Source organism: Semicossyphus pulcher, unplaced genomic scaffold, assembly GCF_022749685.1.
Source record: "Semicossyphus pulcher isolate SPU_LCO1_2020_fin unplaced genomic scaffold, fSemPul1.0.p SCAF_20, whole genome shotgun sequence".
Taxonomy (NCBI): domain Eukaryota; kingdom Metazoa; phylum Chordata; class Actinopteri; order Labriformes; family Labridae; genus Semicossyphus; species Semicossyphus pulcher.
In genome coordinates, this window is record NW_027211694.1 from 18,534,457 (window position 1) to 18,560,637 (window position 26,181).

At 42.0% G+C, this 26,181-nt stretch overlaps 1 protein-coding gene across 1 annotated transcript in view; it reads right to left on the bottom strand.

Annotated features, from left to right (window-relative positions):
* Positions 1-239: 239 nt before the first annotated feature.
* The window catches only part of ano2b (anoctamin 2b), a 94,148-nt gene continuing 68,206 nt past the window's right edge, over positions 240-26,181 (bottom strand). Inside the window, exons 23-27 of the mRNA XM_069670782.1 lie at positions 25,007-25,159; positions 22,468-22,520; positions 20,038-20,219; positions 2,957-3,062; positions 240-1,522 (exon numbers count right to left, since the gene is read on the bottom strand). Coding sequence (XP_069526883.1) covers positions 1,148-1,522; positions 2,957-3,062; positions 20,038-20,219; positions 22,468-22,520; positions 25,007-25,159 — 869 coding nt within the window. The 3' untranslated portion in view covers positions 240-1,147. The remainder of the gene's footprint in view (positions 1,523-2,956; positions 3,063-20,037; positions 20,220-22,467; positions 22,521-25,006; positions 25,160-26,181) is intronic.

The following is a 26,181-nucleotide window of genomic DNA, read 5'->3' on the forward strand; positions in this document are numbered from 1 at the left end:
AAGCTATTTTAATGAGTATACTCATAAGTTGTTAACAACTTCACAGCAATAGTTAAGCTTGTATGTGTGTGCAATAATATGTAAACATAAAATCAGTTCGATGAGTCAGTGATGAAGGTTTGCAGTCAGACACAGATGGTCAAGATGAACAAAATAAATCTGAAGTCTTCCAACACGGCTGCCGGAGGTCGCGTGACACCAGTAACTTCTTTCACGACAGATGCAGCCTTTCTGTTCGGGCAGCAAGCACCCAGATTTATTACCTGCAGGAGTGTCAGAGTGTACACAATGATATTTCATGATGAAGGAATGCTGATGAAGTACATGTTCCCTTTATATTAAAAACAGTTTGTAATATAATTGGCTGTCCTGTTCACTTCAGATATCTTGTGATCTCAGTTGAGAGCAGCAAAAGTCCACAAGGCTAAGAGGAAAACTGCTTCACAGATTATTTATTTCTAAATCTATAGCTTACACTGGAATCTATGAGTGGCATTTAACAGGTTGCCACGTTGGCAGTAACAACAATACAACTTCAGCAAAGTGATTCCTGAATTCTACTGAGTAAATCTGCTGAAACACTGTCAATGGTGTAAAGAAAAACGACTCGCTCTTGCAGGAGGCTCATGTGTGCGATCAGTAGAGTTCACATGGTACAGAAAATGTGGAATGTCGTAGCTGCTACAAATTCTGTTAAAAACAAGAAATACGTAAAGAGCATAAGCACGGAAAGAAGAAAGATTCTTAAAGTTTCAGCCCTATTTATGAGCCACGATGTCCACCACATGTGTATTAGTGTTCGTCACTGATTCTGTCCTTTTGTTTATAGTCCTTCTTCTCCTTCAGTCTCCTCCAGGTTTAGTTGATATCCAACAGCCTAACGCTGTAATTATTGCTTGTCTACGCTATGAAGCAAGTGTGCCTCGCTAACAGTTTATTTTTACCAAAAAGTAAAAATTATAACACTTATCAGGTGAACAGTCGATGCAAGAAAGAACACATTCAACCCCACTGAGACCAATGAATTCAAAGTGATGCTGTTATTCTAATCCCAGCACCGCTGCGTCACACACACCAGAAAACAAACGACACAGGCAAAGACATTCACGGTCCGAAACACCCGAGCACCCCGACAGATGTGTGTGCGTTACACAGCCGTGTGTCTCGAATTCTCGTTCTCATTCCTGGGCGACGGGGGAATCTTCCTGGTGAACTGGCTGAAGCTGGCCGCCCTGCACCTCGCCCTCGGCCCTCCTCCGTCTCCCGCCTGCGTTGCTCCGGGGGGCAGGGTGCTGTATCGGCCCGGCAACGGGGCGCTCTGGCCCGGCTGGATCACCTGCCCGCCCGGCTGTTTGGTTGCGTCTTTGGAGAAGAGGCTCTGGATGAGCTGGAATTTTTCCTTCTCTTCCCGTAAGAAGACGTCGACCAGGAGCTTCTTCTCCCGTTTCAGCTGCTCCACGATGGTTTTGGGAACATCGGGGATGACCCAGGCGACCACGAGGCTGAGGAACATCACCAGATTCTAGAGGAGGGAGAGAAGAGGAGAAAGGGACGTGAAGACAAATGAAGAGAGACAGGTGTGAATGTGAATGTTAAAGATTGTCTGTCACTATGTGTCAGCCCTGTGATTGACTGGCGATCAGTCCAGGGTGTCCCGCCCAGTGACAGCTGGGATCGGCTCCAGCCCCCAGAGACCCTCAACAGAATACGCGGTATGTTATGACTCAGAGGATGTGAGTACATTTTGATGCAAACAGCAGCACTCATGAGACATCTTGAATTATTTTCATGTGTCCAACAAACAGCATTAAAGGACATGTGGTAGACACGAGTCAGTGAGCTGTGCAGGCAGACAGACGTAAAGAGTTGCGTGCCAAATAAGCTGGTAGCTTACTAACAGAGACATCTGGTCATACTCCAAATCATGATGAAAGCACAGCGACTCTATCTAATAAGCAAATACTGACCTGCATGTATGCACACTCAATTGACCCTTTGCTAAGTCCCGCCCCCCCTGGTTACTGTTGTACTGTACGTCTGTTAGGCTTTCACACCGGCATCTAAATACTATGGTGTTTTCAACTATAACAGTGAGAGATGTTTATAATAGTACATTTCTGGAAAAATATTTCCCAAATATCAGAGAGAAGTCGACAGGAAGGACGACGATACGCGTTTGAAAGCTACATCTGGAATATAATTTGTCAGCGTGTTGAGAATGAAGAGGACGTAAAAGTCATAGTCATGTACAGGAACAACAATGTTCTTGCACAGCACGGTAAGTCAATATATATATAGTATATATAATATTTAGTTGGGGCAGACGGTAGCTCAGTCTGTAGAGACTTGGCTTGGGAATCGGAGGTTCAAGTGCCCCTACGGACCCATCCTGGGATCTGTCGAAGTGTCCTTGAGTAAGGCACCGAATCCCCAACTGCTCGAGGCGCATGTCCATGTGCAGCCCCCTCACTCTGACATCTCTCCATGTCCATTAGTTCCTGTTTGTGCATGTGTGTAATTTGTCATTTGTGTGTGTAGCATGTTTGTACTAACAGAGTGAAAGAACTGAATTTCCCCTCCCCCTTAATAAAGTATCTCTTCTCTTCTCTTCTTCTCTATAACTTTCATTATCATATATATTTTAGCCCATTGCTAACAAAACTAAATGATCCCACTTTTCTCATTTTGTTTAAAGCGCGTCAGGGTATCGCTCGCATATTGTGGGCTTGATCCATACACTGGATCTCCTTGACAGGCCTCCCGCACCTAGTTACGGTTGCTAACGAAGGATTGGACAGTGGCCGTTCAAAGAAGGGGCTTAGCGATTATCAACTCATCTTTTTATTACAAAGATCTGTTAAAGTCCAAAAAATACGAATGACATACCAACAAATATGAAACTATCTTCTATCAATAGAGAGAAAAGCGTGTCTTTCTTTATTCTAATGAGCTCTACCTGGAACAGTATGACGAAAGCCAGTCTTGCAGCCAGGACACACCAGTACTGTTTGGAGAACGTGTATGCGTCCACAGACCACGGGGGTTCCCTGTAGTCTTTATACCTAGAAGAAAACACACACATAAGGACAGTGTAGGTGCTCAAAATAGAGTGAAACTAAATCCTTTTGTTTCCTTGCCTCATGTCAGGTGAAAAAAAAGATGTGAATGAGCTTTGTTTGGAATCACGTGTGGAGAACAGTAAGACAAAAGAGCAAATCCTCCAGAGACACAAACTTAATAAACCCTAACGCTGTCTGATTGGCAGGTGATCACAAAGTAAATGAAAAGAATCCTCCATGTTGTTTCTCATCCTTCGAAACCCAATCTGATTTATCTTTACCTGGCTGAGACGCAGCCTCAGTAAAAACAAACCACTCTCTTCACCCAGCCAAGTGCCATAAACTTTATTAGGATTCCTTTCCTTTGTTTTCGTTGTAGTAAACACTCTTTATTGTGCTGGCAAAACAAACAGCAGAAAACTGGAAACACATGTTGAGCTAACGGAAGGCAGCTTACAGCGAGGACGAGGAATCAAGGAGAGGGAGGAGAGGTGTACGACAGAGATTTTTAGATAAAGAGAGAGAAAGACAAGAGAGAGTGATGGCAGAATGAATGACTTAAAGGGCCAGTTCACCAATTTTCAACCTCAGTCATATCATGCTATTAAGGGGAGCTAATGCCGTTATGGTAGGAAAAAATGCTATTTCGCTCTGTGCCTTTGGAGGATGCTATCCGCCTCTCCAATGGGCCCTGGAAAACCTCCGCTAGACTACGTAAAACGCGTCATCTGGCGGAGGCCAGGGAGCTTGCTAAACTACACTTCCTCAATCTAGGACACCCACCTCCGATGTCATGTCTCGTTCAAAATCGTCAGGTTTGAAATGTAGACTGCAGAATTTTTAGTCGATCACTGGTACTTTCATGTCGTATTTTGGATTCTTTGAGCCGTTGCCTGCAGCGAAATGGTCATATTTCCCTCCAGCATCTCTCACTGGACCGTTTCTTTCAGAGGGAGGGGCGCAAAGCACGCTGGGTGTTGTAGGAATGTAGAATGGGTGAAACCACAAGCTGTTTGTACAGTTTTCTCCACAGCTATGGCGCTAATTTCAAATATTATTGCTTCTATTGATTACAGAGAACAGCAAATTTGACTGACAGTGGCTTTTTCGCTCAGATGAAAGCAAACAAAAGGTAAGCAACCGTCAGCAAGGAAACTCAAGAGTTGCAAGCGTCACAAAGGAAGCCAACCGTAGACGTCTGGTCAAATTGGGAAGTGTGCTCCTGCAATTACCGTTTACCGCCATTAGAGGCGCCAAACAGAACAAAACTAAGATCTTTAAATACAAACATATACAGCCTTTGCCTCCACTATAAATACATTGAGAGATGGACAGGTGGAGACAGACAACGGCGGTAGTCGACCCATCATTTGCATCTCGGTACTCGGCCAGGTGCAGTGCCGATGATGACAGTGCTGCGTGGCTACGGCAGGTTGAAATACCACATGGCCTGTGAAACTGTTATGCGGGATTACGGGGAAAGATTTTCTGAATGCCCGTGTCGAGTGTGGATTCTCACTCCAGAACCAGATAAAACAGCCCTGAGAAACCGCCTCACTGAGGAAAAAGTGGATAACTTGGAAGTTGTCCCAAAAGGTTGAAGGCTTCAACTTTGCAAAAGCAGCAGAGCAGTTCTGTTCAATGAAGCCCTGCTGCAAACTGACATTTTTAAACCTATACTGACTTCTTCATGTAGCTTATTCGAAAGTTATTTCATGCAAAGACAGATTTAGGATGATGTTAAATGAATGCATTCATGTCAAATTAATTAATTCATTATGCATATATGGCTATTCAAAGCATATGTCCGACAGTTTTTCAACATGGCTGGAATTCTGGAATATTAACGGCCAAATTGCCCGTCAAAAAAAAAGTCTAGCGTAAAACTCTATAAGCCGTAACCAACCTGTGTGTATTGCAAAAAGAAGAAAAAAAGTCTTTTTTTTTTATCATACACTGCCTGGCCTAAAAAAAGTCACCACCTGGATTGAACTAAGCAAATAGGTAAGAGCCTTCCATTGGATATTTACTGCAGTGATTAACATGTTTCAGCTGGCAACAAGTTATTTAACCCTAACTGATGCAGCGAGTAGCTTCTCATTTATTAAACAACCATGTCAGAAGACATATCCTGTGGTCGTGGAAAAGATGTGACTCGGTTTCAGAAGGGTCAAATGATTGTCCCGCATCAAGCAAAGAAAACAACTAAGGAGACGCTGAAACGCATTATTAAAACCTGGAAGGATAGTGGTGAATAAATCGGAGACCGGAGATCACTTAAACGTTTGGTGAAATCAAATTGTAAAAAAATCAACAGTAGAACTCGTGGCTATGTTTAATAGGTTTTTCCATGAATGGATTTTTTCTTCCCTGATGGCACGAGCATATTCCAAGATGACAATGCCACAATTCATCTGGCTCAAATTGTGAAGGAGTGGTTCAGGAAGCATGAGACATCACAGCACAGATTCCAGACCTTCACCCCACTGAGCATCTGTGGGACGTGCTGGAGAAGACTTTAAGCAGCGGCCCGACTCTCCCATCATCAATACAAGATCTTGGAGTAAAATGAATGCAACTCTGGAGGGAAATAAATGTTGTGACATTGCATAAACTTTTCAAAATGATGAATCCGTGCTGTAATCAAAGCTAAAAGCGGTCCAATGTGTGGCAGTGTATTAGGCCTAACGTTATGTATGAGAATGCACTTCTCCATTGTCGAATGAGACTGTTATTTAATTTGTAATCAATTATTCGTGACTTATCCTGCTGCAGACAGACCCCCACTTTAAGTTCCTGTGTGGTGATGATGGACAGCTCCTTTTATAAAAGTGCTCTGAGAACGATTACATGGCCTCCGTATTGTTTATGGTCGGATGTGGGCCGCCCTAATCCCGTGCAAATCTGCCACGTCCATTTGTAAAGTAAAATTTCCACCACAAATTGCCTAACATATGTCAACAAACACAAAGGTCATTTGATGTTATTACTTTCTTTTGCTTCTTTCTAAGTCAAGGATTATGGAGGAGCACACTTTTAGAAAGAACCAGCTCAAATCCATCAGATGAGTGTCATGGCAACATGATTAGATGGATGAGATGCATGATGGAAAGGAACATTTTTCGACCTTAAACAAGCCAAAAAGTTACCATCTAGCCTTTCAATAGATTATAGATTCATGTGTTAGGAAGAGAATGCTGCACAGAGCCTGGACAAAAAACAGATACCGCCTATCCAGTGCGGATGCCCCGTATGAAACACAGGGGGGTGAAATTCAAAATCAGACTAGTTCCCCAGGTAACTAGTCAACTAGAGGAAAAGGACGCAAGAGATTTTAAAAATGCAAACCAGGTGTAGTGATGTAACCTGTGGCTGCTGCTGCTGAAAGTAAAATGTCAGGTTGCAGCTGGGCTGTTTGAGATGCAGACGGGCGGCCCAGGCCTCAGAAACGTAGCGTAACTAACATCTGCAGCGTGAAGGAAAGATTTTTTGTTGTTACGAAAACAATAATCTTTAAAAAATAAGAGAGCTTTCATCAATCTTAAACTTGTGGACAAACATCTGCTTCAAGCATTAACATTCACACGCTGAGCCAGCTGATGGTGTACAGCTGTGTTCAGTATCCTCCTTCAAAGCCAGGTTGATGGAGGGCTTCAATGTTTTCTTAATAGCATGCTGGGGTTTTTACACGCTTAATGCTCAACTGAGGGTTGTATGATTGTCATGTGGGATGCGAGCAGTCATTCTCATGTGGAAATATGAAAGAACGCAGCAGGACTCTACATCCACATTTCAGCAGAGCAGCCAGCTGAGCTGACATTAGTGTTGGGGGGGAGAGTTGAGTCTGCAAGTGCTTAAAACCTGCTGCATATAATTAGACCTGTCCAAAGCAATAAACAAGAGAACAGCTTCATTTTCACACTATGTTCTTGTTTACTTCATGTGTCTGTCGACTGCATGTCCTTCTGAACATGAGTCTGAGGAGCAAAAACACTCAACTATGCACAGGCTATTATAAACATGTGACTTTAACATGCATTCAATGTAATCATATGATTTGTTATATAAAATGTACTGATTGAAGAGCTTTTTTTTCCTCAACAATGTTGACCTGATGTCAGCAGATACAGACATGTTGGATTGTTTCAGTGCCAGAACTAGCCAATCAGGACAGAGATACGACACAAAGATCCAGCGTTGTGACCAAGTCATCTTTGCTCAAGTCTCAAGCAAGTCTCGAGTCATTTTTTTCTTGGGCAAGTCAAGTCACAGGTTATGTCAAGTCAAGTCGAGTCCGTAGTTAAGGCAAGTCAAGTCCCGACTTTTTTTCCACCCAAGATGCAGCACTCTGACCTGTAGTATCCGGTCTTTATAAAGAGAAAAGACAAGGTGTCAGCAGCCCGTCTAATAATTATATTATTGGCCGGTTTATATAACCTGTTCAAAAAGTATGACAATGAATTGTATCTGTATTATCTTGGCACAGACGTGAGGCCGTATTGAGTACTAACAAGTACGCCTGATGAGGCTTCTCTTTGGGGAAAAAACATCAGGTTGCGGGGGGGCTTTGATGTTGTGTGTTGAGTTCTGAGTTTGACTGACAGTGTTTCGAGTCATCATGCCTCAAGTCAAGTCAAGTCTCAAGTCATTTATTTTTTGTCGAATCAAGTCGCAAGTCATCAAAACAATGACTCGAGTCGACTTGAGTCCAAGTCACCATGAAGTCTCTGCAAAGATCTGGTGGAGACATGATGATGCCTTATGGTGCTTTAAATGTAAATATGCGTATATGAAGCTTCGCGTTAGTTCATGCAGGACACAGAAGTCATGCGCCCCAGCTGTAATCAGCTGTCAGCCTGCTGATTGAATCATTGTTTCTAATTAATAACACACCAATCACAGCCGCGTCTTATAACAAGGCAGTCCCTTTAAATGTAACTTCCTTCTCACTCATCCCTGCTCCTACAATGCTGCACACACACACACTGCTGCTGCTTCTGGCAATGCTTTGCCTCCACCACAGCAGCCTCCTCCTTTCGTGGTGGCTGTGGCTCAGTGGAGTCGGTTGTCTCTTAATTGGTAGGTTGGTGGTTCGACCCCTGACTGCTACAGTCACATGTCGAAGTGTCCTTGGGCAAGACACTGAACCCCAAATTGCTTCCGGTGGCATAGCCAGAATTAGAAGCTCTGCCAATCGATTGTTAATGATCACCAAATTTTAAGTTACAAAATGCTTTCTATCCTCAATGTTAGCAGTTAGCACACACATGCAGCCTTAGCTGAGATGCCCCTGTTTGTTCCTTGTAAGCTATGAATGCAAGACTAAATGGAGGCTTTGTACTGTAGCTAGAATTGAATCATCACAGAAATAAACTCCCTTTGGCAACGCTCAACAGCCGCCGCCACAGGAGATCATCGACATCCCACACTGCGGCCATCAACAGTCAGAGACAGCCTTCAGTAATCACTCCCTGACAGCGCTAACGCTAGGTGTTAACAGCCAAATAGCTGCCTTGTGACTATTCTAACGGCTGATTTGCATAAACATTGGCAGTGTTTTAGCACTAAATATCTGAGCTTAACCAGTCCTTATTCGAAACCAATATCATAAAGTCCTTCTATAACTTAATTGGCAATATTACTTTTCAATTGTCACACATTTAGATGCTTAACATTGTGTAAATAAGACCCTAAATTACAAAGTAAAAGGGGAAGTGTGGATTAATGTTTCCAGAGGCAATCATTTAGTTACTGTTGAAATGTTATCCCTGCACAGTTAATGAGCTGAAAATCATAAATTAAGGCCTTGCTGTGGGACCAGAGAGCAGCCCACTAATCTGACCACCTACTGAGCCCCTGCAGAGGGAGAGGAGTACAGTGCGGGGCAGGGAGTGACCCCGGCTAGTTTTGTGTTACAGTACATTTGAGCTCAGTTTTCACCAAAGCTATGATAAAGAGTCGGCCTTTGCCTGTGGGATGCAAAGCACAACATATAGCCTTCCCTCCAAGGCATGATGGCAGACAGTCCATCTCATTGTTAATCGCATCTTTAAGCGAAGAAAAGGATCCTCCCAAACCGCTGAATGTTCAGAAGAGATGGAAGAGATGGAGATTTATAGACAAAGATCTGCATTATGTGGAGCCACAGCTATAGATAGAGCATCTTTCAGTCAGCGTTACTTCAAATAAGAGCATTTAGGACATTAAGATAGACATCAGGCCGGGTCACAATCAAGCGAAATAGTAAGAGGAAGCATTCATCACTTATGTAACATACAAACACAGAAGAATAAGAGGCATTTAAGGCATGGCATGTTGATGAGCCACTGTGCTGAACCGAACATAAGACAACATAACATAAGAGCTTATTTCCACTGTGGCTGCTTGTTTATGGTTTTTACTGCATGGTAAACACAAAGAGAAGCACATAACGAGTTGAGGTCATCAGGGTCAAGAGTGTCATTAAGTAAGTATATGGGAACATGGAAGTAGTGTGGGAAGCTCAAATGTTATTATGTTGTGCTGCTGAGTTCTAGGTTTGCAAACTGTCTAACTGTCGGGAACCTTTAAAAAAGTAGTGAGATTTTATTGTTTCCTGATTGATCAGTAGTTGACAAGAAGGAACATCAGGCCAAGTCACAGCTAACAACGTTAGCATTCATTCAAATAACATTAACTTTAACAGTTATGATAGCAAGGAAGTGGTTGAATGCTAATATTAGCTGCTGTAGAACAGTAGCTTAAAGCCCCGGTTCTCAACTGGTGGGTCGGGACCCAAAAGTGGGTCGCGGATCTGTTTCAAGTGTGTCCCGGATGTGTGCTTGAAAATAAAAAGTCTACGCTGCGCTTTTATTTTGAGGAACATGAGTATCCTATGATGTACGTGCAGGAGTCGTATAGTTTTTTCACACTCCATGTATCCACTGATACCGGGTAATCCCAGCTACAGCTACATTTATATTCTTTAAACATGATGAGTAGTAGTAGTTGCCTTTATTTAGTTGCATTTATTTCTGTTGAAAAATGATTTTAACTGAATGAATTGTAGAGAGAATACAGTGTGTTCCTCTTCTGCAAGGGGGAGGGTTAGACGGTAGCTCAGTCTGTAGGGACTTGGTTTTAGAACCTGAGGGTGGCCAGTTAAAGTCCCGGTATGGACCAAGTGTGGAATTTGGGCTGGTAGCTGGAGAGGTGCCAGCTCCTTTCCTGGGCGTCGAGGTGTCCTTGAGCAAGGCATCAAAACTCCCACCCCTATGTGCAGCCCCCTCACTCTGACATCGCTCCATGTTTGTGTAGCATGAACAGAGGCAAAAGTCCTCAAGGCATCGGCGGCATGTTTGACTCAAGCTCTGGGCCCTTTAGTGCATGTCGTCACCACTCCATTTCCTGCTGGTCTCTCCTTCAAAAGTCGATCTTAAAGCGAACTTTTTGCTCTTTGCCCCTGGCGCCACAGTTAAGAAATGAACATTTCAAATCTCAATCTCAATACAAAATAAAAACAAACAACTATTTTCTGTATAGTAATGTGACCTTCAGTGGTTGCCTTGCAATCTCACAACAAAACTGCAGGTTGTCCCTGCTTCCAGACAAATAGTTTAGCAATTAGCTTTTTTTAAAGGGACTAAACAAATAAAATATAATTTGATCAAATTGATCAAATTTAGATGTACTGATAGGAAGATTTAATCCTATCAGTAGGATACTGATTCCAGTGTTTGTGCTGAGCTAAGCTAACTGGCTGACAGATGTGATTTAATATTGAATAGAGAGACATGAAAGTGGCATCAATCTCCTCATCTATGTACTCTTAGTTTTGCTCGCACACTGCCATGCCACACAAGGGCATACAGACTACTTTCATAAGAGGGCACATGTCAGACTATTTCTTAGCCAGGAGCAGGGACTTCCTGAACTTTTTGGTGGTTGCCTGGCAAACTCACAACAAAACTTCAGGAAGTCCCTGCTCCCAGTCAGAAACAACCGGTAATACATCATTAAAAAGTTCAACATGTTTTTTTTTTTACTGAGTAAAATTATTAAATACATTTTTAAGTGGACCAGATATCCAGACAGTGCTGCATGTGTGACGTCCACGGTTGGCTCCAGTTGTAACTCATGATTTTCCTCGCTGACGGCCGCTTTGCTTTTCAGACTGTTTGCCTTCATCTGAGCGTCGAGTTTGTTTCTTTTTCTTTGGATTTTCACTTATTTTTGAAGTTGTATCTGTAGCCATCGATCTTTTCTTTGTGTGTTCAGCCATAGTAGATTACTGTTTACTCGCAACATTTGAAGAGGCCGAAAAAGCAGCCGCTTAGCTCCGCCTACCCTCTCTGGCAGACCAACCGCTGCTGGGTGATGGAAAACGTATCACTAACTGGGCGCCGCTTGTGATTTTTTTCCACGAAATTCGCCACAGACACCCAGTCTGTAATGCTGCAAATGCAAAGGCTTTCATCAGTGGGCTAGAGGCTCAATCACCATTGACATTTAACAGACATTTATTGACATGAAAAAATTTGATTGTTACTTTTTTCTCCTGCGGTTTGAACAAAGCAAAAATGTCCGCTTGAAAAAGGTTTATCAGACCAATCAAAGCAAGACCCCTTCCCCATAAGAGCCTAAAATGTCAACATATGTATGAAAATGAATTAGAACAGAAGAGGAATGCAGGAAACTGTCTTTTACAGTAAACGCAGCGATGAACACGTCAGATTAATGCGATGGCTCTGTTCAAAGCTCTAAACTGAGGCCGCTGACATCCAAACATACAGGCTGTCTGTCATGGTCTCCTACATGGCCTGCAGGTTCTCTCTCCCTCCCCCTCCTGTGTGTGTGTGTGTGTGTGGTTAATTGCAGGAGTGGAAGCAGGTGTGCGGGAGCCAGGCTGGCAGCTGCAGTCCATCTCAATCAACCTACTATAAAGATCCAGTCCTGACTCCTCCAACCTGCCAGATCGTAGACTCTGTTTATGCAGTCAGTCACCTTCAAGCCTTTTTGTGATAGTAGACTTTTTGCCAGTATATGCCTTACCCTAACTCCTGTTTCCTGTCCCTGCAGTTTTCCAGCCGACCCCCTGCATCCGTCTCCAGAACTCCTGCTGCCCTCGTCCTCTGCTCCTTCCCCTGGCTTCCCCTGCACTGGACCCCTGCAGCTCCAACTCTGGCTTCCCCTTCACTGGACCCCTGCAGCTCCAACTCTGGCTTCCCCTGCACTGGACCCCTGCAGCTCTAACTCAGAATAAAACAAACATCCTTGCCCTACTCTCTGCCTCCTGCCTCTGTTTCTGCACCTGGGTTCTAGTCAGCCGTAACACTGTCGTAAAGCCAGAACAGATGAAACAGTCTGATTGAGCCGTCTCTCTAACGAGCAGTATAGAAATAATAAAGATGGAGGGTGAAATGTGTGTGTGCATTGTGTGTGTGTGTGTTCGCGGGGTCTTATGGTGTCTGATTCCTTCTCCTTATACAGTCATGAGCGAGGAATGCTGCCTGTGAGAGGCAACTCTTCTCTCCCTCTCTTTTTTCTTTGATCTATTCATCTTCGTCTCCCTCGCTCGCCAATTATTTGCTGTATTTTGTTGTGGATCAACTTCAATGAGAATTAAACCATTAAACAAGACCTCCTGTCCTGTAATACGTCAGTCCATTCAACTTAATTTGCCTGGGCGGAATTTAATATGAAATGTTATTATCGAAGAGCATTTGTCCCCCTCTTTTTTTCTTCCTGTGTGTGTGTGTGTGTGTGTGTGTGTGTCTTCTAGACGCTCCATGTTTGGTTATAATAGTGGAACTCTGCAGCAACTGGAGCATCTAACTTAATATTCTTTCATAAGACCACTGAATGAGATTATGGTTAGTATGTGAGAGCTTGAGAACGTGCGTGTGTGTTCCTGAGAGTTCCTGCTGCCAACACCGTGCCTCCTGGGAACCAGCAATAAATTTGCAGACAAACAAGGGTCAGACCATTCCCATCCTAAAAATACACACACACAAACACGGAGTCACCCTTCATCACAGAACATGGCTTCTGTCAGGTAGCACTGTGACAGAGACCGATGACCTCACAGAGCTGTACTTTTCTATCTGTGCAGTAACGTGTGTTTTGTATGTCGTCATGTGCCTCTTAGTGTTTTTGATCCACTAACAGGGCTGTAATTTTTGACTGGTCAGTTAGATTTTAATTTAAATAAATGTCTGTTAAGTCACTATCTATCGCCGAATGAATTAACACAATGGTGATTGAGCCTATGGCCCACTGATGAAAGCCTTTGCATTTGTAGAATTATAGAGCAGCATCCACTTAGTAATGGTTTTCCATCACCCAGCAGTGGTTGGTCTGCCAGAGAGGGTAGGTGGAGCTAAGCGGCTGCTTTTCCAGTCTCTGCAATTGTTGCGGGTAAACAGTAATCTACTATGGCTGAACAAAGAAAAAAAAGAACTACAGATACAACTTCAACAATAAGTGAAAATCCAAAGAAAAAGAAACAAATTGGACGCTCAGATGAAGGCAAACAGTCTAAAAAGGAAAGCGACCGTCAGTCAGGAAAATCAAGAGTTACAACCGTGACAAAGAGAGCCAGCCGTAGACATCTGGTTAAATTGGGAGGTGTCCTTCCACAAGTACTGTATATCACCATTAGATGGCGCCCAAGGGAACATAATCAAAATTTTTGAGATAATCAGTTTAAAGTCGAGCTGAAACGGCATTTCGAGAGTATCTAGCTTCCGTATCTTGACGTATTTCCGAGTGAAACAGGTCGTGCAGGCGGGACATATTATTAGAGGGATTTGATCATTGAGTAGTGGGCGTAGACAGATGTTCTCCACAGCGCAGTAGCTAGCTAACTGACCAAGCGTTCTTGGTGCTCTGCGGCTAAATGTTGCAGATTGATGGGTTGAAATTGTTTGGTCCTCACTTACGTAAGCACGCATGAAATTTAGTTTTACCGGAAGAAAAAATGTTCGGATTTTGGTATATAGAATACGAAGAAATGGATTTTCTGTATTTTTTTTGGCCTAGGTTGTCAAATAGATGCACAATATTACAGGGGATGTGATCTTAAAGGATTAAAATGACATTTTTCATCTCACCTCGACTTTAAGGAGATTATTTTAGTGCTTATTTAAATCAAGACCAAATTCACACACACATGAACTCTGTTGCTTTCTTGGTTGCTTATTGTGCACCAAATATTAAAAATGATAAAGTTGATAACAGACCAGGTTTTACATTTCAACTTTTTTCAAAATCTTATTTTGATGAGTAAAAGAAAATTTGATGGTCCATGATGGTCAGGGTTTTACAGAGAACAGGGCGTTGATCTTTAATGTGAAGGTCTGGATTGATCGCTGGTTCCGGCTGGTGGAAACAGAATATCAATGTTACTGTAAAGCAGTTTGAACTGTTTTATGGCTGCCATTGTTTCTTCTTTGTTATTTGTAGATAATCATTTGCATTATATTTACACCATGCATGTGTTTTGTTTTTCCTTTGCAACAGCAAAATCCCAATGTTCCCAATAAATGCTTAACTACTGTTTCTTACAGCCACAAATGAATGAACAGATTCAGGCTGCATTTGCATCAGGTGGTACACACATATAAGCTCATTCTTTTCTAGATATACTGTGAACGTGTCCTAATGTTGCTGACTGTCTTAACCACCAAGCACATTTCATAGTTTGCCAACATTTTTATTTAGCACTCATCTTGCCCTGGGAGCCTATCAGAGAGACCACATGACGTACAGTGATGCTCTGCCCACTGAGGCAGAAACTGTCTTCAAGTCCTTCACGTCGCTGTTTTCAAATGTAATATCAAAGATTTAATACCTTAGTGGTTGGCCTCTATCACACCATCCACCTATTTATCCATCCACCCAGTTACAGTGCCGCTTCCCTCCTTCCATCCATTACTCTGGGTTATTTCTACATCTTTCCACGCTTCTCCATCCCTTTAGAGATAAGAGGATTGATCAGAAGATAAAATCTACACATTCCATGTCACGTGCCATCGTCATGCATCTATGTGGACCCTTTTCCCCTCCCTCCTGCACAAATTCATTGATACAAATGGAGTCCCAGAATGGTATGTGTCCCAAAGAAGGAAAGACAGAATGAAAGAAACAAACTGTCCACAGCATCCGACATACTTTGAATTACATAAAGAGTTAAATCACTTGCCTTGAGCCCGGAGGCGTTGTCCACATGGCAAGCAGCTAGCACAGTGCCTGGACACAGTCTGCATATACACTATACAGTGCTTCACACAGTGCCGACGCACACGCCTTTCTTGGAAAATCTTCCAACCAATTTCACGCCTATAAGTGATCAAGGCGTACAGTATCTTGTCGTGTTTCAGACGTGACGTACAACACTGCATACACACAAAGACCGCATTATTGCATTGTAATTCTTCTCTGCGTTATGTAACAGCAGGTTGGCCTGTCTGTGGGCGCTGGCATCCATGACCTTTTCTTTTCAGCGCTTTATATCGATATTATGAAACCAATGCTCGCCACGGGCATGAGTGAAAATACATAGAAGATACAATAGTGCACTGTCTTTTGGGGCTAATACGACCAAGCTTAATTGGTGTTGAGCTTCATGTTTCACTCAAAAGAGGCACTTCACTTATAAAATGCATCAGTCAGACAGTATGCACATCATGGACTACAATATACTATATTTTGCTTTATGTAGATGATGTGTTACTATATGGTTCAAATTCTGATATTGCACTGCTGTCTATACTAATAACACGGTTAACATTTAACTGAGGATGTTGGTAACCAGAGGTGGGAAGTACAAATTATTTATTAATATTTATATTTATACATTTATTTTGGTCTCTGCACGCTGCCTTCCCAACGTCAAGACTGATTTCAAAGCTGTAAGAAATTATCCAGGTGCTCATTTGGGACCTCAGTTCGGTTCAGTCTTTATTATTCTGTCTGAAATTTGGCTTGCAGCAAAACCAGACAGTGTCTAGTGATAATAAACGAAGAAAACTACCCTAGTGTGCCGAGGACTTTTTTCCTTTTGCCCAGTCATCAAAGGAGGTGTTGTGTATTTCAGAAGTTCAAAATTCTGGTGTTGTTACAACTCTAGAACAAAGTTAATGCTCATTATTGGCAGTATATAGTTTCATTTTATTTTAAGCAAGAATGTTTAAGTTTGATCGTCTTTGAATTATTATTATCATTATTATTACTGTGAGGTTTAGTTAACATTGCCCAGAAGTGGTCGATAAAACATCCTTTAGAGGAACACTTTTTACTTTTGTACTTAAGTACCTTTCAGAGCCTGTACTTTCTTACTTTTACTTTAGTGAATCAGTACTTCTACTTTTACCAAAGTCTTTTTTTACACAAGTATCTGTACTTCTACTTAAGTAAAGCTCTGTTGGTAATTTGGCAGGACACAAAGCAAACACATTTAATTCTGCAGACTTTGCTGCTGTATTCACTTTTTCAACACAATAACTGAACTTCCTGGATTCTGGTGACACCAGGAGCCGAGTGCACCAGCAGGGCGTTAAAAAATAGGTCTTTTCTCTTACATCCGACTTAGCTACGACCGACTTCTTGATTCGAATTTACACCGAGTGTGCCAAGCCTAACTGATAATGGCCATCTTATCTTATCTTATCATGCCATGTGAACACTTGCAAAGCGGTGACTGTTGCAGCTTCTCCCATCAACTATCTACAGAAGACCTGAATAACACAAACCAAAGGAGAAGAAAAGTTAAATAGCAAAATAAGGGAACTCATACAGATGTCTGCAGAACGGAAAAATGTTCTCACTGCAAAACTGAACAACACAAGCAGACAAACATGAAATTGATCAGCGCTGCAATCAGTGATGACCCGTCAAGCCGTTGTCCGATCTACATTCATCATATGTATGACTCACGGTGTTTCTCATTGGCCTCATTGGCAGAGGTCTGAGTGCAATCAGCACCTGCAGGGCGAGGACAGCGCTGCTGCGTTTCACATGCCGCAGCTGAGGGGAGAGCTCTTTAATTAATTCAAACAGAGCTCATCTGCCAAAACGAAACCTTTGGATCAGCTCACTGAGTAGATTTACAGTGAATTTGATCCGGTCATGGATGACTCTCTCTCTTCTTAATGCCCTTATTAATCATCCTGTAAAAAAGAGGAGCTGCCAATGTGACCATTACGTTTACTGTGTGTATCAGCTTGGATATCAGTCTGACTTTTTAAACTTACGCCTGCTCCCTTCTAGGCGTAAAACTTGCATCTGGGTCAACACACACAGGCCTTAAGTCTAAATAGTGCACATGGCGTAACTTAGAGTTTGTCGCAACTTTCAGGTCTAGGTTGGACATAGCGTTACACCCATGCGTACGCTAGGCTGGTGCAATCAGTCCATCAATCCATTTTTTCAGTACAGTTTCCACAGAGACACTTGCAGAGACCGGAAAAACAACCGCTTAGCTCCGGAAAGGAGCTTAGCTTAGAAAACAATTATGTCATCACCTTGATATCCACATGACTGTTGTTGCTCTTTATCAGGAGCATGCGCCTGATACAAAAACAATGGTTGACTCATCAGTTTGTTTACATTTTATAAAAACATAAATTGCAAGTTGTCAAATCCCTTTAAATAAATCAAAGTTAGTTTTTCTTCTTTTCTTCACCTCACATGCTCAGAATGCTCCTCCCTTGAATTTGATGAATCATTGACCAACACTCTCCCTCAGAATGATGTTCAAAAGGTTTTCTTGAACATATAACGAGTAAATGTAGTTATAGATGGACATCAGTTCTGTGAACCACAGAAGGATCAGAATCTTCCCACAGTGAAATTCGATGGAAATGAGCATGAAATGAGCATGAAACGAGCAGGAATTCATAGAGAGACTGAAGTGGAGGGCTTATGCATTTGTTAAGGCCGGATTTGATTTTATCTTATGAGCCCACTGAACCCTTAGTTCTTCAGGTCACTACCTGTCTTTTAATTGTACCTAAAGTCAGAACAAAAACCCACGGTGAGGCGTCTTTTATTACGTCTGTGAAACAGCCTTCATAAAGACCTGAGGGGGGCGGCACAGAAAGTGAGTATTTTAAAAAGCAAGACCTTCATTTTTAGTCTTTAATTACATTTTATTCTATCTTATGTAATTTATTTACTGATTTTATATTTAAGTCTGTTTGATTGATTTCTATATAATGTCTCATTGTATCTTATGTTTCAGGATTGTCTTATTGTCTATGTATTTCCTCTCTTTCATACCGTCTTATTTTGCTATCTTGATTTAAACATTGTTATCCTATCCCTCCCGTGTTTCCTCATTACGAATTCATGATAGCATTTCCTCAGTTCACAAGTTCCTCTTTTATCAAGTCCATTATTTATGTCATATTTTTTTACCTGATGCATGGATTGTGAGGAGGGGGAGCTTATACTGAATTAATTCATTTTCTGTTTATGTTCAGCACTCTGGGCCCTATCGTACACGAAAAACACCTCACGCTAGATTCCTGCTCGAGCCCAGCACAAAAACTCCAGCCCGACACCGACACCAAGCTCTCCAACTTGCGCGCTCATTCTGATGCCCGCTCTCTCTAATACACGCAGAAACAGACACACACTCTCTCTCTCTCACACATACACACGCAACTAAGAGGCAAATTTATTATAATTCTCAGATATAACTCCCTGTGGTACCGACAATCGTGCCCACAGATATTAAAACCCTGTCCAGTGTCCATTACGCACGCATGGAGAATACAGCCGTGTGATCCGGCAGCAACAATAAGTAAATAAACGTTTGAAGGCGACCTTTCTTTGATGGTCAGCACACAGAAATTTAATAAACATAAGATCCCGTCTGAACCTGACGACGTGTCTTGAGATTTAAATAATGAATGATTGCTGCTGTGCCTCAAGCGGAAACGTACACAGCGTCTCTCTTCATTTTCGTCTCTGTTAAACAGTGGGATCGCTACAGTGGCTTTAAAATCAATCCTTGCAATGACATATATCATACAGTGACCTGTGTTTTTTTCTGTGTGTGCAGGGGAACAGTGGAAAGAAAGAAGTAAACATGCCGGCCATAGCCTGGTTTAGAGAAGAAGAATGACTGAAATCCACCTTGTAAATAGCAACACGAGGCTCTCTAAGGGGATGAGAGCTGACGCTCTGATTGGTTTGATTCATAAATCGAGGGGCTTAAGCCAATGTCTTTGCGCCTTTCCCTCAGTTTTCGTCCAGATTATGTGCCGCATGATCTCAGATCCAACCGGCTATAGTCTGAGGCGATATAGCCTCTGGGGACACCTGTGAACGTGCCGTGCGGTAAGCTATGCTTCTTAACTTCCCGTTAAGACTTCCTTTTCCGCGTGCTGCATTGTTACAGAAAGAGAAACCGTTTCCTTTTGATTTACTTGTTATTAACGGGTCTTGCCTTTGCCAAAATTTCAACTTTATGATGCAGATTTGTAAGAAGTAAAAATTCAAGCTTTGTCATGTCTGTCCTCAAGAGGAGAAGAAAACTTTTAAAATGCTTATTTGTGAACAGAGGTCGGATCGATCCAATGCATCTGAGGAAGTTGGGAAATTTGACTGTTTGACTGAACTGTCTGTTTATAGAGATTAATAAGAAGCTAAATCATCATCAGATGATGCTGATGGGAGCCGGGATGTCATTACAGCGCATTACGTTCCGTCTGCTTTTTCTCTCCACACGGACTGTTTTTCCTACATACGCCTGCTGATACGTGATTGGTCAATATTACTCAGACTACAAGCCTAGTTCAAACGGAAACACTTGCCGTCCCTGCCTACAGATTCTACTATATGTATGTAGAATCTGTAAATAGAGATTATGTGCCACATAACTCGCAAAAGTGGTTGTTATGAAACAATACTTGTATCAAAGGTAGTTAAGTAAATTAAAATGAAAGTATTGCACTGTGTGTGTGTGTGTGTGCATGTTTGTGTGTGGTTTTACCGGCACACGGTGATCTCTCCTCCGTGTTCAGAGTTCTGCGGTGCTGTGCCGGGTTTAAAATTGGACACGTTGAAGTAGGAGAGTGTGTGGTCGATAAAGCCATGCATTGTGCCCGTCTGACTGAACATGTACTGGTAGACGAGCCGAGGGATGAAGTCTGATGTGAAGGAGATCACGAAGGCCTCCAGAGAGAAACAAGAGAGACAGTGAGAGTGAAACATTTTTCTTCCATGTGCATTGATACAGAACACACCATGAAACACATTCGAGCCTGGAGAATTGAGATTTGTCAGCATGTTTTCAGATGTTAAAAGCACAGTACAGTGTTTATTAGTAATGCCTTGAAATGTAATATTCTAGAAATGCTACATTTATTCTGTAGAACTGACACATGATTGTCAGATACATGCACAAAAAGGGGAATTCTGCTCCCAGTTTTCCATCGCCTTGAAGCTCCCGGGGAAGCTTAAGTGAGTTTATGTGTGTCCAATCCAGAATAAATAAAAACTCCTGCTGCTGCTTTTCCTGAATCCTTCACAAATCTGTTTAGTATTAAAAGTAAACGGAACAAGATTTGGTTAGCAGGCCAAGGACAAATCCCAAGCAGATCTTTCCTGTCCTTATAAACACACACCTTGACCTCCGCAGGTCAGGAAGTTAAGGCATTTCAGACATGATTCAGGGATCTGTCAAGGTCACGGTGGACGACATCTCAGAGCAAACACAGAGGTTAAATCTCTCTTCATACACACACACACGCACACACGCACAGAAACACACTCAACAGAGCTGATTAAACCTGGATTTCATGTCGAAATGTTCCAGCAGAAAAGTTCAAGGTCAGTTTTGTGTTAAACAAACTTTGTTAACGTTTCACCTCGTGTGAATTAACTCTTTGCTTTTCATGAATTGAATTTGTTTTCATAAAAGAGTTCTACTTTGTCATAATGACTTAAACATGTAGCATATTGTTATTCTAACTGATTCCAACGTGAACAGAAAGCTGAAAACTGAAAAATCCAAACAAAATAACATTTTTACGATCATCATTTACAGCATTTCTGAAGAACCTCTGAGCTGCTCATGAAATAAAACTGCCAAACTCATGAGAATGCCAGTATATATCAGATAGTATACTTTATGGCATCATGTGTTTTTTACATCCTCAGTGCAAAAACGCCCTCGGCGCAGTGTTCATTTTGGCAGCTATTTTAGATTTAGTCTTAGTCTTCAGACGAAAATGCTTCTTAGTTTTAGTCACATTTTAGTTGATTTTACCCTTTATAGTTTTAGTCTAGTTTAAGTCGACGAAAACTCAAAACTGCAGTGTCCCTCTTCTCCTTTTTACCCGTTTGCTTCAGGTAAAATTAAGACTTTGAATTCCAGTAAATGAACGATGCACACCACATCCAAAGATTACTTTTCATCATCCCTCCTCATTTATACAGTCTGACTGAAGCAGAGGAAGTTCACAACCACCTTTGTGATACCCGTTACCAAGTAACAGGAATGCATAGCTTGCACAGTATTTTGACGGATTAAACGCACAGTGAGGGGAAAATGTGCATTTTGAATGTCGTTTAGTCGTTAACGGAAACAAAACATACGTGTCGTTAGAGTTTTTATTGTCAACGATCTATTTTTAGCTCGTCAACGTCTCGTCTTTGTCGTGGAAAATAGATCCTTGACATTTTTCGTTAACAAAATTAACTCTGCCTCGGTGTCGCTGTGAGCTCAAAGTGCTCTCAGTTGAAAATAGATCAACTTTTGGAACACCGCCGCGCTTGTCAATGTCACTTCTCCCTCACCGACCAATCAAAATCAAGAAGGGGCGGGACTTCAGATATCAACTTTGTCATCAACAATGGCGGAGGAGAAGCCCATCCTTTAGTTCTTTCGTGGGTACAGTTTCCAAGTGTAGAGTTGCTGCTAACGCCAGGACACGATTCCTTTCCATTTGTTTATGTTTTCTTTATTACATTTCCTTGAATAAAAGCAAATATTAAGCATACTTAGACTTATTGGTCACCACCAAGGAGGTGGAAGGACCGCCAGACAACTTTCGGTACCTAGCAGCAGTGAGTGCCGGTGAGAAGTGCTCTGAAATTGAGGTTGTGGGCTCTGCCAGCGCAAAGAACGCTGCTAGTTAGCCCTGAAAAAATGAGTGGAATTCTCCTTTAATCCTCTTCTGCTAATTGCTTTTCAGCTAATTTATTTCTAAACCAAATCCATCCTATATGTTTGCACTAATTTCACTCACTTCTGCAGTTAGTGCTGATTTATTAAAGTGCTTTTTGTGGGTCCTGAAACGCACCCACATTTGGTAGATTACCCATACATGCCTTTATGGGTTTATTGCGCATACAGCCGCCTTCATCACTCATTTAATGAGCAGATAGTGAAAAAGCAGGACATTGCATTAATACTTACATTTATAATGACTGAGAATTTCCCCATTCCACTCAGTATGTTGTACCATATACCTATAGAACGGAGAGAAAGAAAGGGAAAGGAGGGAGAATGGTTTACATTGTGAGGATTAGGAGAAGGAAACAGATTTGTAAACAGATCCTAAGAGCTTCACTATAAAACTCACTTTGGTTGTGTAATTATGACTGCATGTAATCTGACTCAATATCACAAACTGCTTCTCTTCTGCAACTGTGTCCAGGTTGTCATTAACAAAAGTACCTGTTCATTAAAGACCTGCTGAATAGACCTGCAGGTAATATCAACGTATTACTCTATGTTACACGATGCATACATATTTTGATTTATACAGCTTTGCATAGAGAATGAAAAATAAACATAAAAAGGAGACGTTAAAGGGCCAAACTGAAGCATAATCCATGCAACTGGTGTTTCACTCAAAACAGTAAATATGAACCTCATGTTGGCGTCTTCCTACAGCTGTCCGAAGAGCGGACAATTTTCTACTTTTGCTGTTACTTTCTGTGTAACTTTATTTTTGACAACCACATAAAGGACATCAGAAAGCAAGTGTGCAGTTCTCAGCTGCTCCAACAGGCGTGTATGAGACCAGACGCTGCATGTAATCATTACAGAGCAGCTGCATTAGCAAAAAAAACAAGACTAGTTCAAAACCTAGTATGTGGCTGACCGCATCAGGTCAATGTGTTACAAGGACCGTCCTTATGAAGCTGATGACAACGTGTTTGAAAGCAGGTGCGCGTTGCGGACGTAAGTGAGGACAGCGGAGGAGCAGCGGAGGAGCAGCCCCGCCTATTCCCCGAACAAAGTATCAGTCAGTGGAGGTCCGATATGCTCCATGATCCGCCATTGCAATGTCGCAACTCCCTCTCTTCGGCTGTAAAGTCCCGTCACTCAGTCAGTCACTCAGTCAGTCAGTTACTCAGTCAGTCACATACAGACCCATGTGCAGGGCTGACCCCAGTGGTCAGCCAAAAATACGCTGAATGAATATCTATAGAAAATGTTTTTGCCAGTTTAACTAGTCTGTGATGATTAAACGCAGCTGTTAACTGATTAAGCTAACTAACTGGTAGAATGATGTTATATTACACAGCACTTCATCACAAATATGAGGCGGATGGTCGAGTTTCTTCGCTATTTCTCCATTATGTAATCAGGCTGTTGTTGTTACCAATGTCTGATATGTAAAATCTCAATAATGTTAAGCCTGATTAGGGAGGCAGCTGTCACAGTCAGCAGGCAGCAGCAGACACTGAGATGCCACCACAGTGATGGCGGCTACACACAAATAAGACGTCGGATTCTGTAAAAATGCTTGCATAAAAAATTTGGCAATCCATCCAATAGTTATCGTGTTATTTCAGACGGGAACAAAGTGGTGGACACACAAATTGTCAGTTTGCTAACAAAAAAAAAGGCTTATTATGGCCTATTGAAAGAGCATTATTGTCATTACCAAGATGAGTTTAAATCAGAATGTCATGATTTTTTTCAATCCCATACAGGAACACGCTATCATTCAGCTGCCTTAAAGTACGACCTTTGGGATTAGCAAAGCCCTTTAAAAGCCAATAGGTAAACTAAAGAATACAAAGAGGTCAAGAAGATATAAAGACATTGCATTGCAGAGGTTTGAGCTTTAAGGTGAGAGCAACAAAATGGCTAAAATGAAACGCGAAGGAACTTTAGTTTGCAAACTCGGCTGACCCTGAAAAACATGTAATCTGTCTCATTTCAGTGAAGAGCAGGATGCTTCTCATATGTTGGTTTGAAAATGTACTATATAACCTTTTCATCATAAGCAGTCTTGTGCTATAGTTACTGTTAAACTGTAAGTATGTACCATAGACTGTATAAAAAGATGGACGACATCACAGCTCCCTAAAAATGAAGCCAAAACCTCTCTATCGCCCCCTGCTGACTGTCTGCAGTAAAGTTCATAAAGCCCGCCTCCTGCATGTTAAGAGATGGGACATGAGTCAAACTATAAAATCTTTTCTGACAAGTTTATTTTTAATGAGTTATTTGATGCTGTAAAAAGGATGATTGACAGCTCTGTTGAAAAACAGGCTCCTGCAGCGGATCTGTTCAGGATTAGCAGAGTAGAGGAGACGTAACTAAAACAATCACTACAGTCATTGAAGTTTACATATCTGTAACGTCTGCTTCAGAACAACACAAAGAAGCTGTTCTGCTGTTAAATACGCCATGGTGCAGGACGTTTTTTTCAGTAATTAAAGTGTGTGTTTTGGTTAGCGGGAGTGGCTACGGTGGCTCCACCGGCCAATCTCAAGTGCGCAGCTCTGGCTCCAAATGACCTCACCATCACAAGTTGGCAGCGCCCGTCACAGGGGCTATTTTGGCATCAATTCCGTACAATGAGAGCAGATGGAGATGCATCATCCATCTATATCATTGGTATGTACAAAACCCTATCAAATCTATTGATATTGTAGTTAAGAAGCCATGTTGTATGGGTGGATGCGGTATTTATGAGAAGCTTGTGCAAGCTTACCGATGTCTTTAGCACGTACGGCCACCGGCCTGCGCAGCTCCGTCACAAACTTCTTAGCATCCAGTCTGATCTCGATGACGTTGTTGAGCAGAGCGAAGAGAGGAGCGAGAGGGAAGGAGGCCACGAAGAGTGAGACGAAACCAAACTGGATGACTGAAAGAAGAGAAGCAGTGAAGTGTAAAGAAACATCCATACGCTGAAACTCAGTTCGTTTAATGTGGTCCGAGAGAACATTCATAACAGGCCTGTCTTAAATAGATAGATAGTTATATATTAAAAATACGACCATACAGGCAACAAGATTTTAGCATCTCCCATAATCCCCATTCCTCTATGCCTCCTCTAGTCACACTTACACTTTCATAAGAGTGTGAAGTAAATCAGCAGCATATTAGCCAATCAACACTTCTGTAAAAGAACACATTATATTCAAATATACATCTGTATGGAGAATGAGTGTCGTCCCACAGATTGATGCTGCTGTATTCCTCACAAAGCGACAAAAGCTGAAAAAATCACACATTTTAGAAAGCTGGATGCCTTTGGGGCGTAAAAAATAACACGAGTTACACTTTTCTACTGCAGGGCAAAGTGTCCTTGAAGTTGTTTAGTACACTTTGATCATATGCCTGTGTGGTTCGAGTTTGCGTCATATCAGTATTATGGTTGTCAAAAAGTGTTAAATACGAATTTTTTTATGCAAGAAATTACAAAATACTCCCTACGCCTGTCACAGCCTGCAGCAGAGTTCACACAAGCAGAACCAAACATCAGGAAGTTTTAAACCAACAGAGAGGTTGTTTGTACTTTCAGAGCGTGGTACACTTGTGTAAGAGCTACAGCTTTTCTGACCATGACGAGAAATAGAAATAGCCGCCTGGATCCACCTTAAAATGGGGATCTTAGGCTAACTGCAGCTGTTCACACCACATGTGAATATCATCCACTGGGGGATGTGTATGTCCACTTCTCTGAGAGGTAATCGTAGTGAAAGAAAATGGCTTAATGATGAGGAAATTGCTATCATACGATGGACGATATGTTAATGATCTACAGCCACCATGTAACAACAAACGTTAGTGTTCCTTAAAGCTCCTGTGAGGAGTTTTCTGCTGGTAATGAAACAGACTGAAATTAATTCTAATGACTCTATCCGAGCTACAAAAGCAAATCAG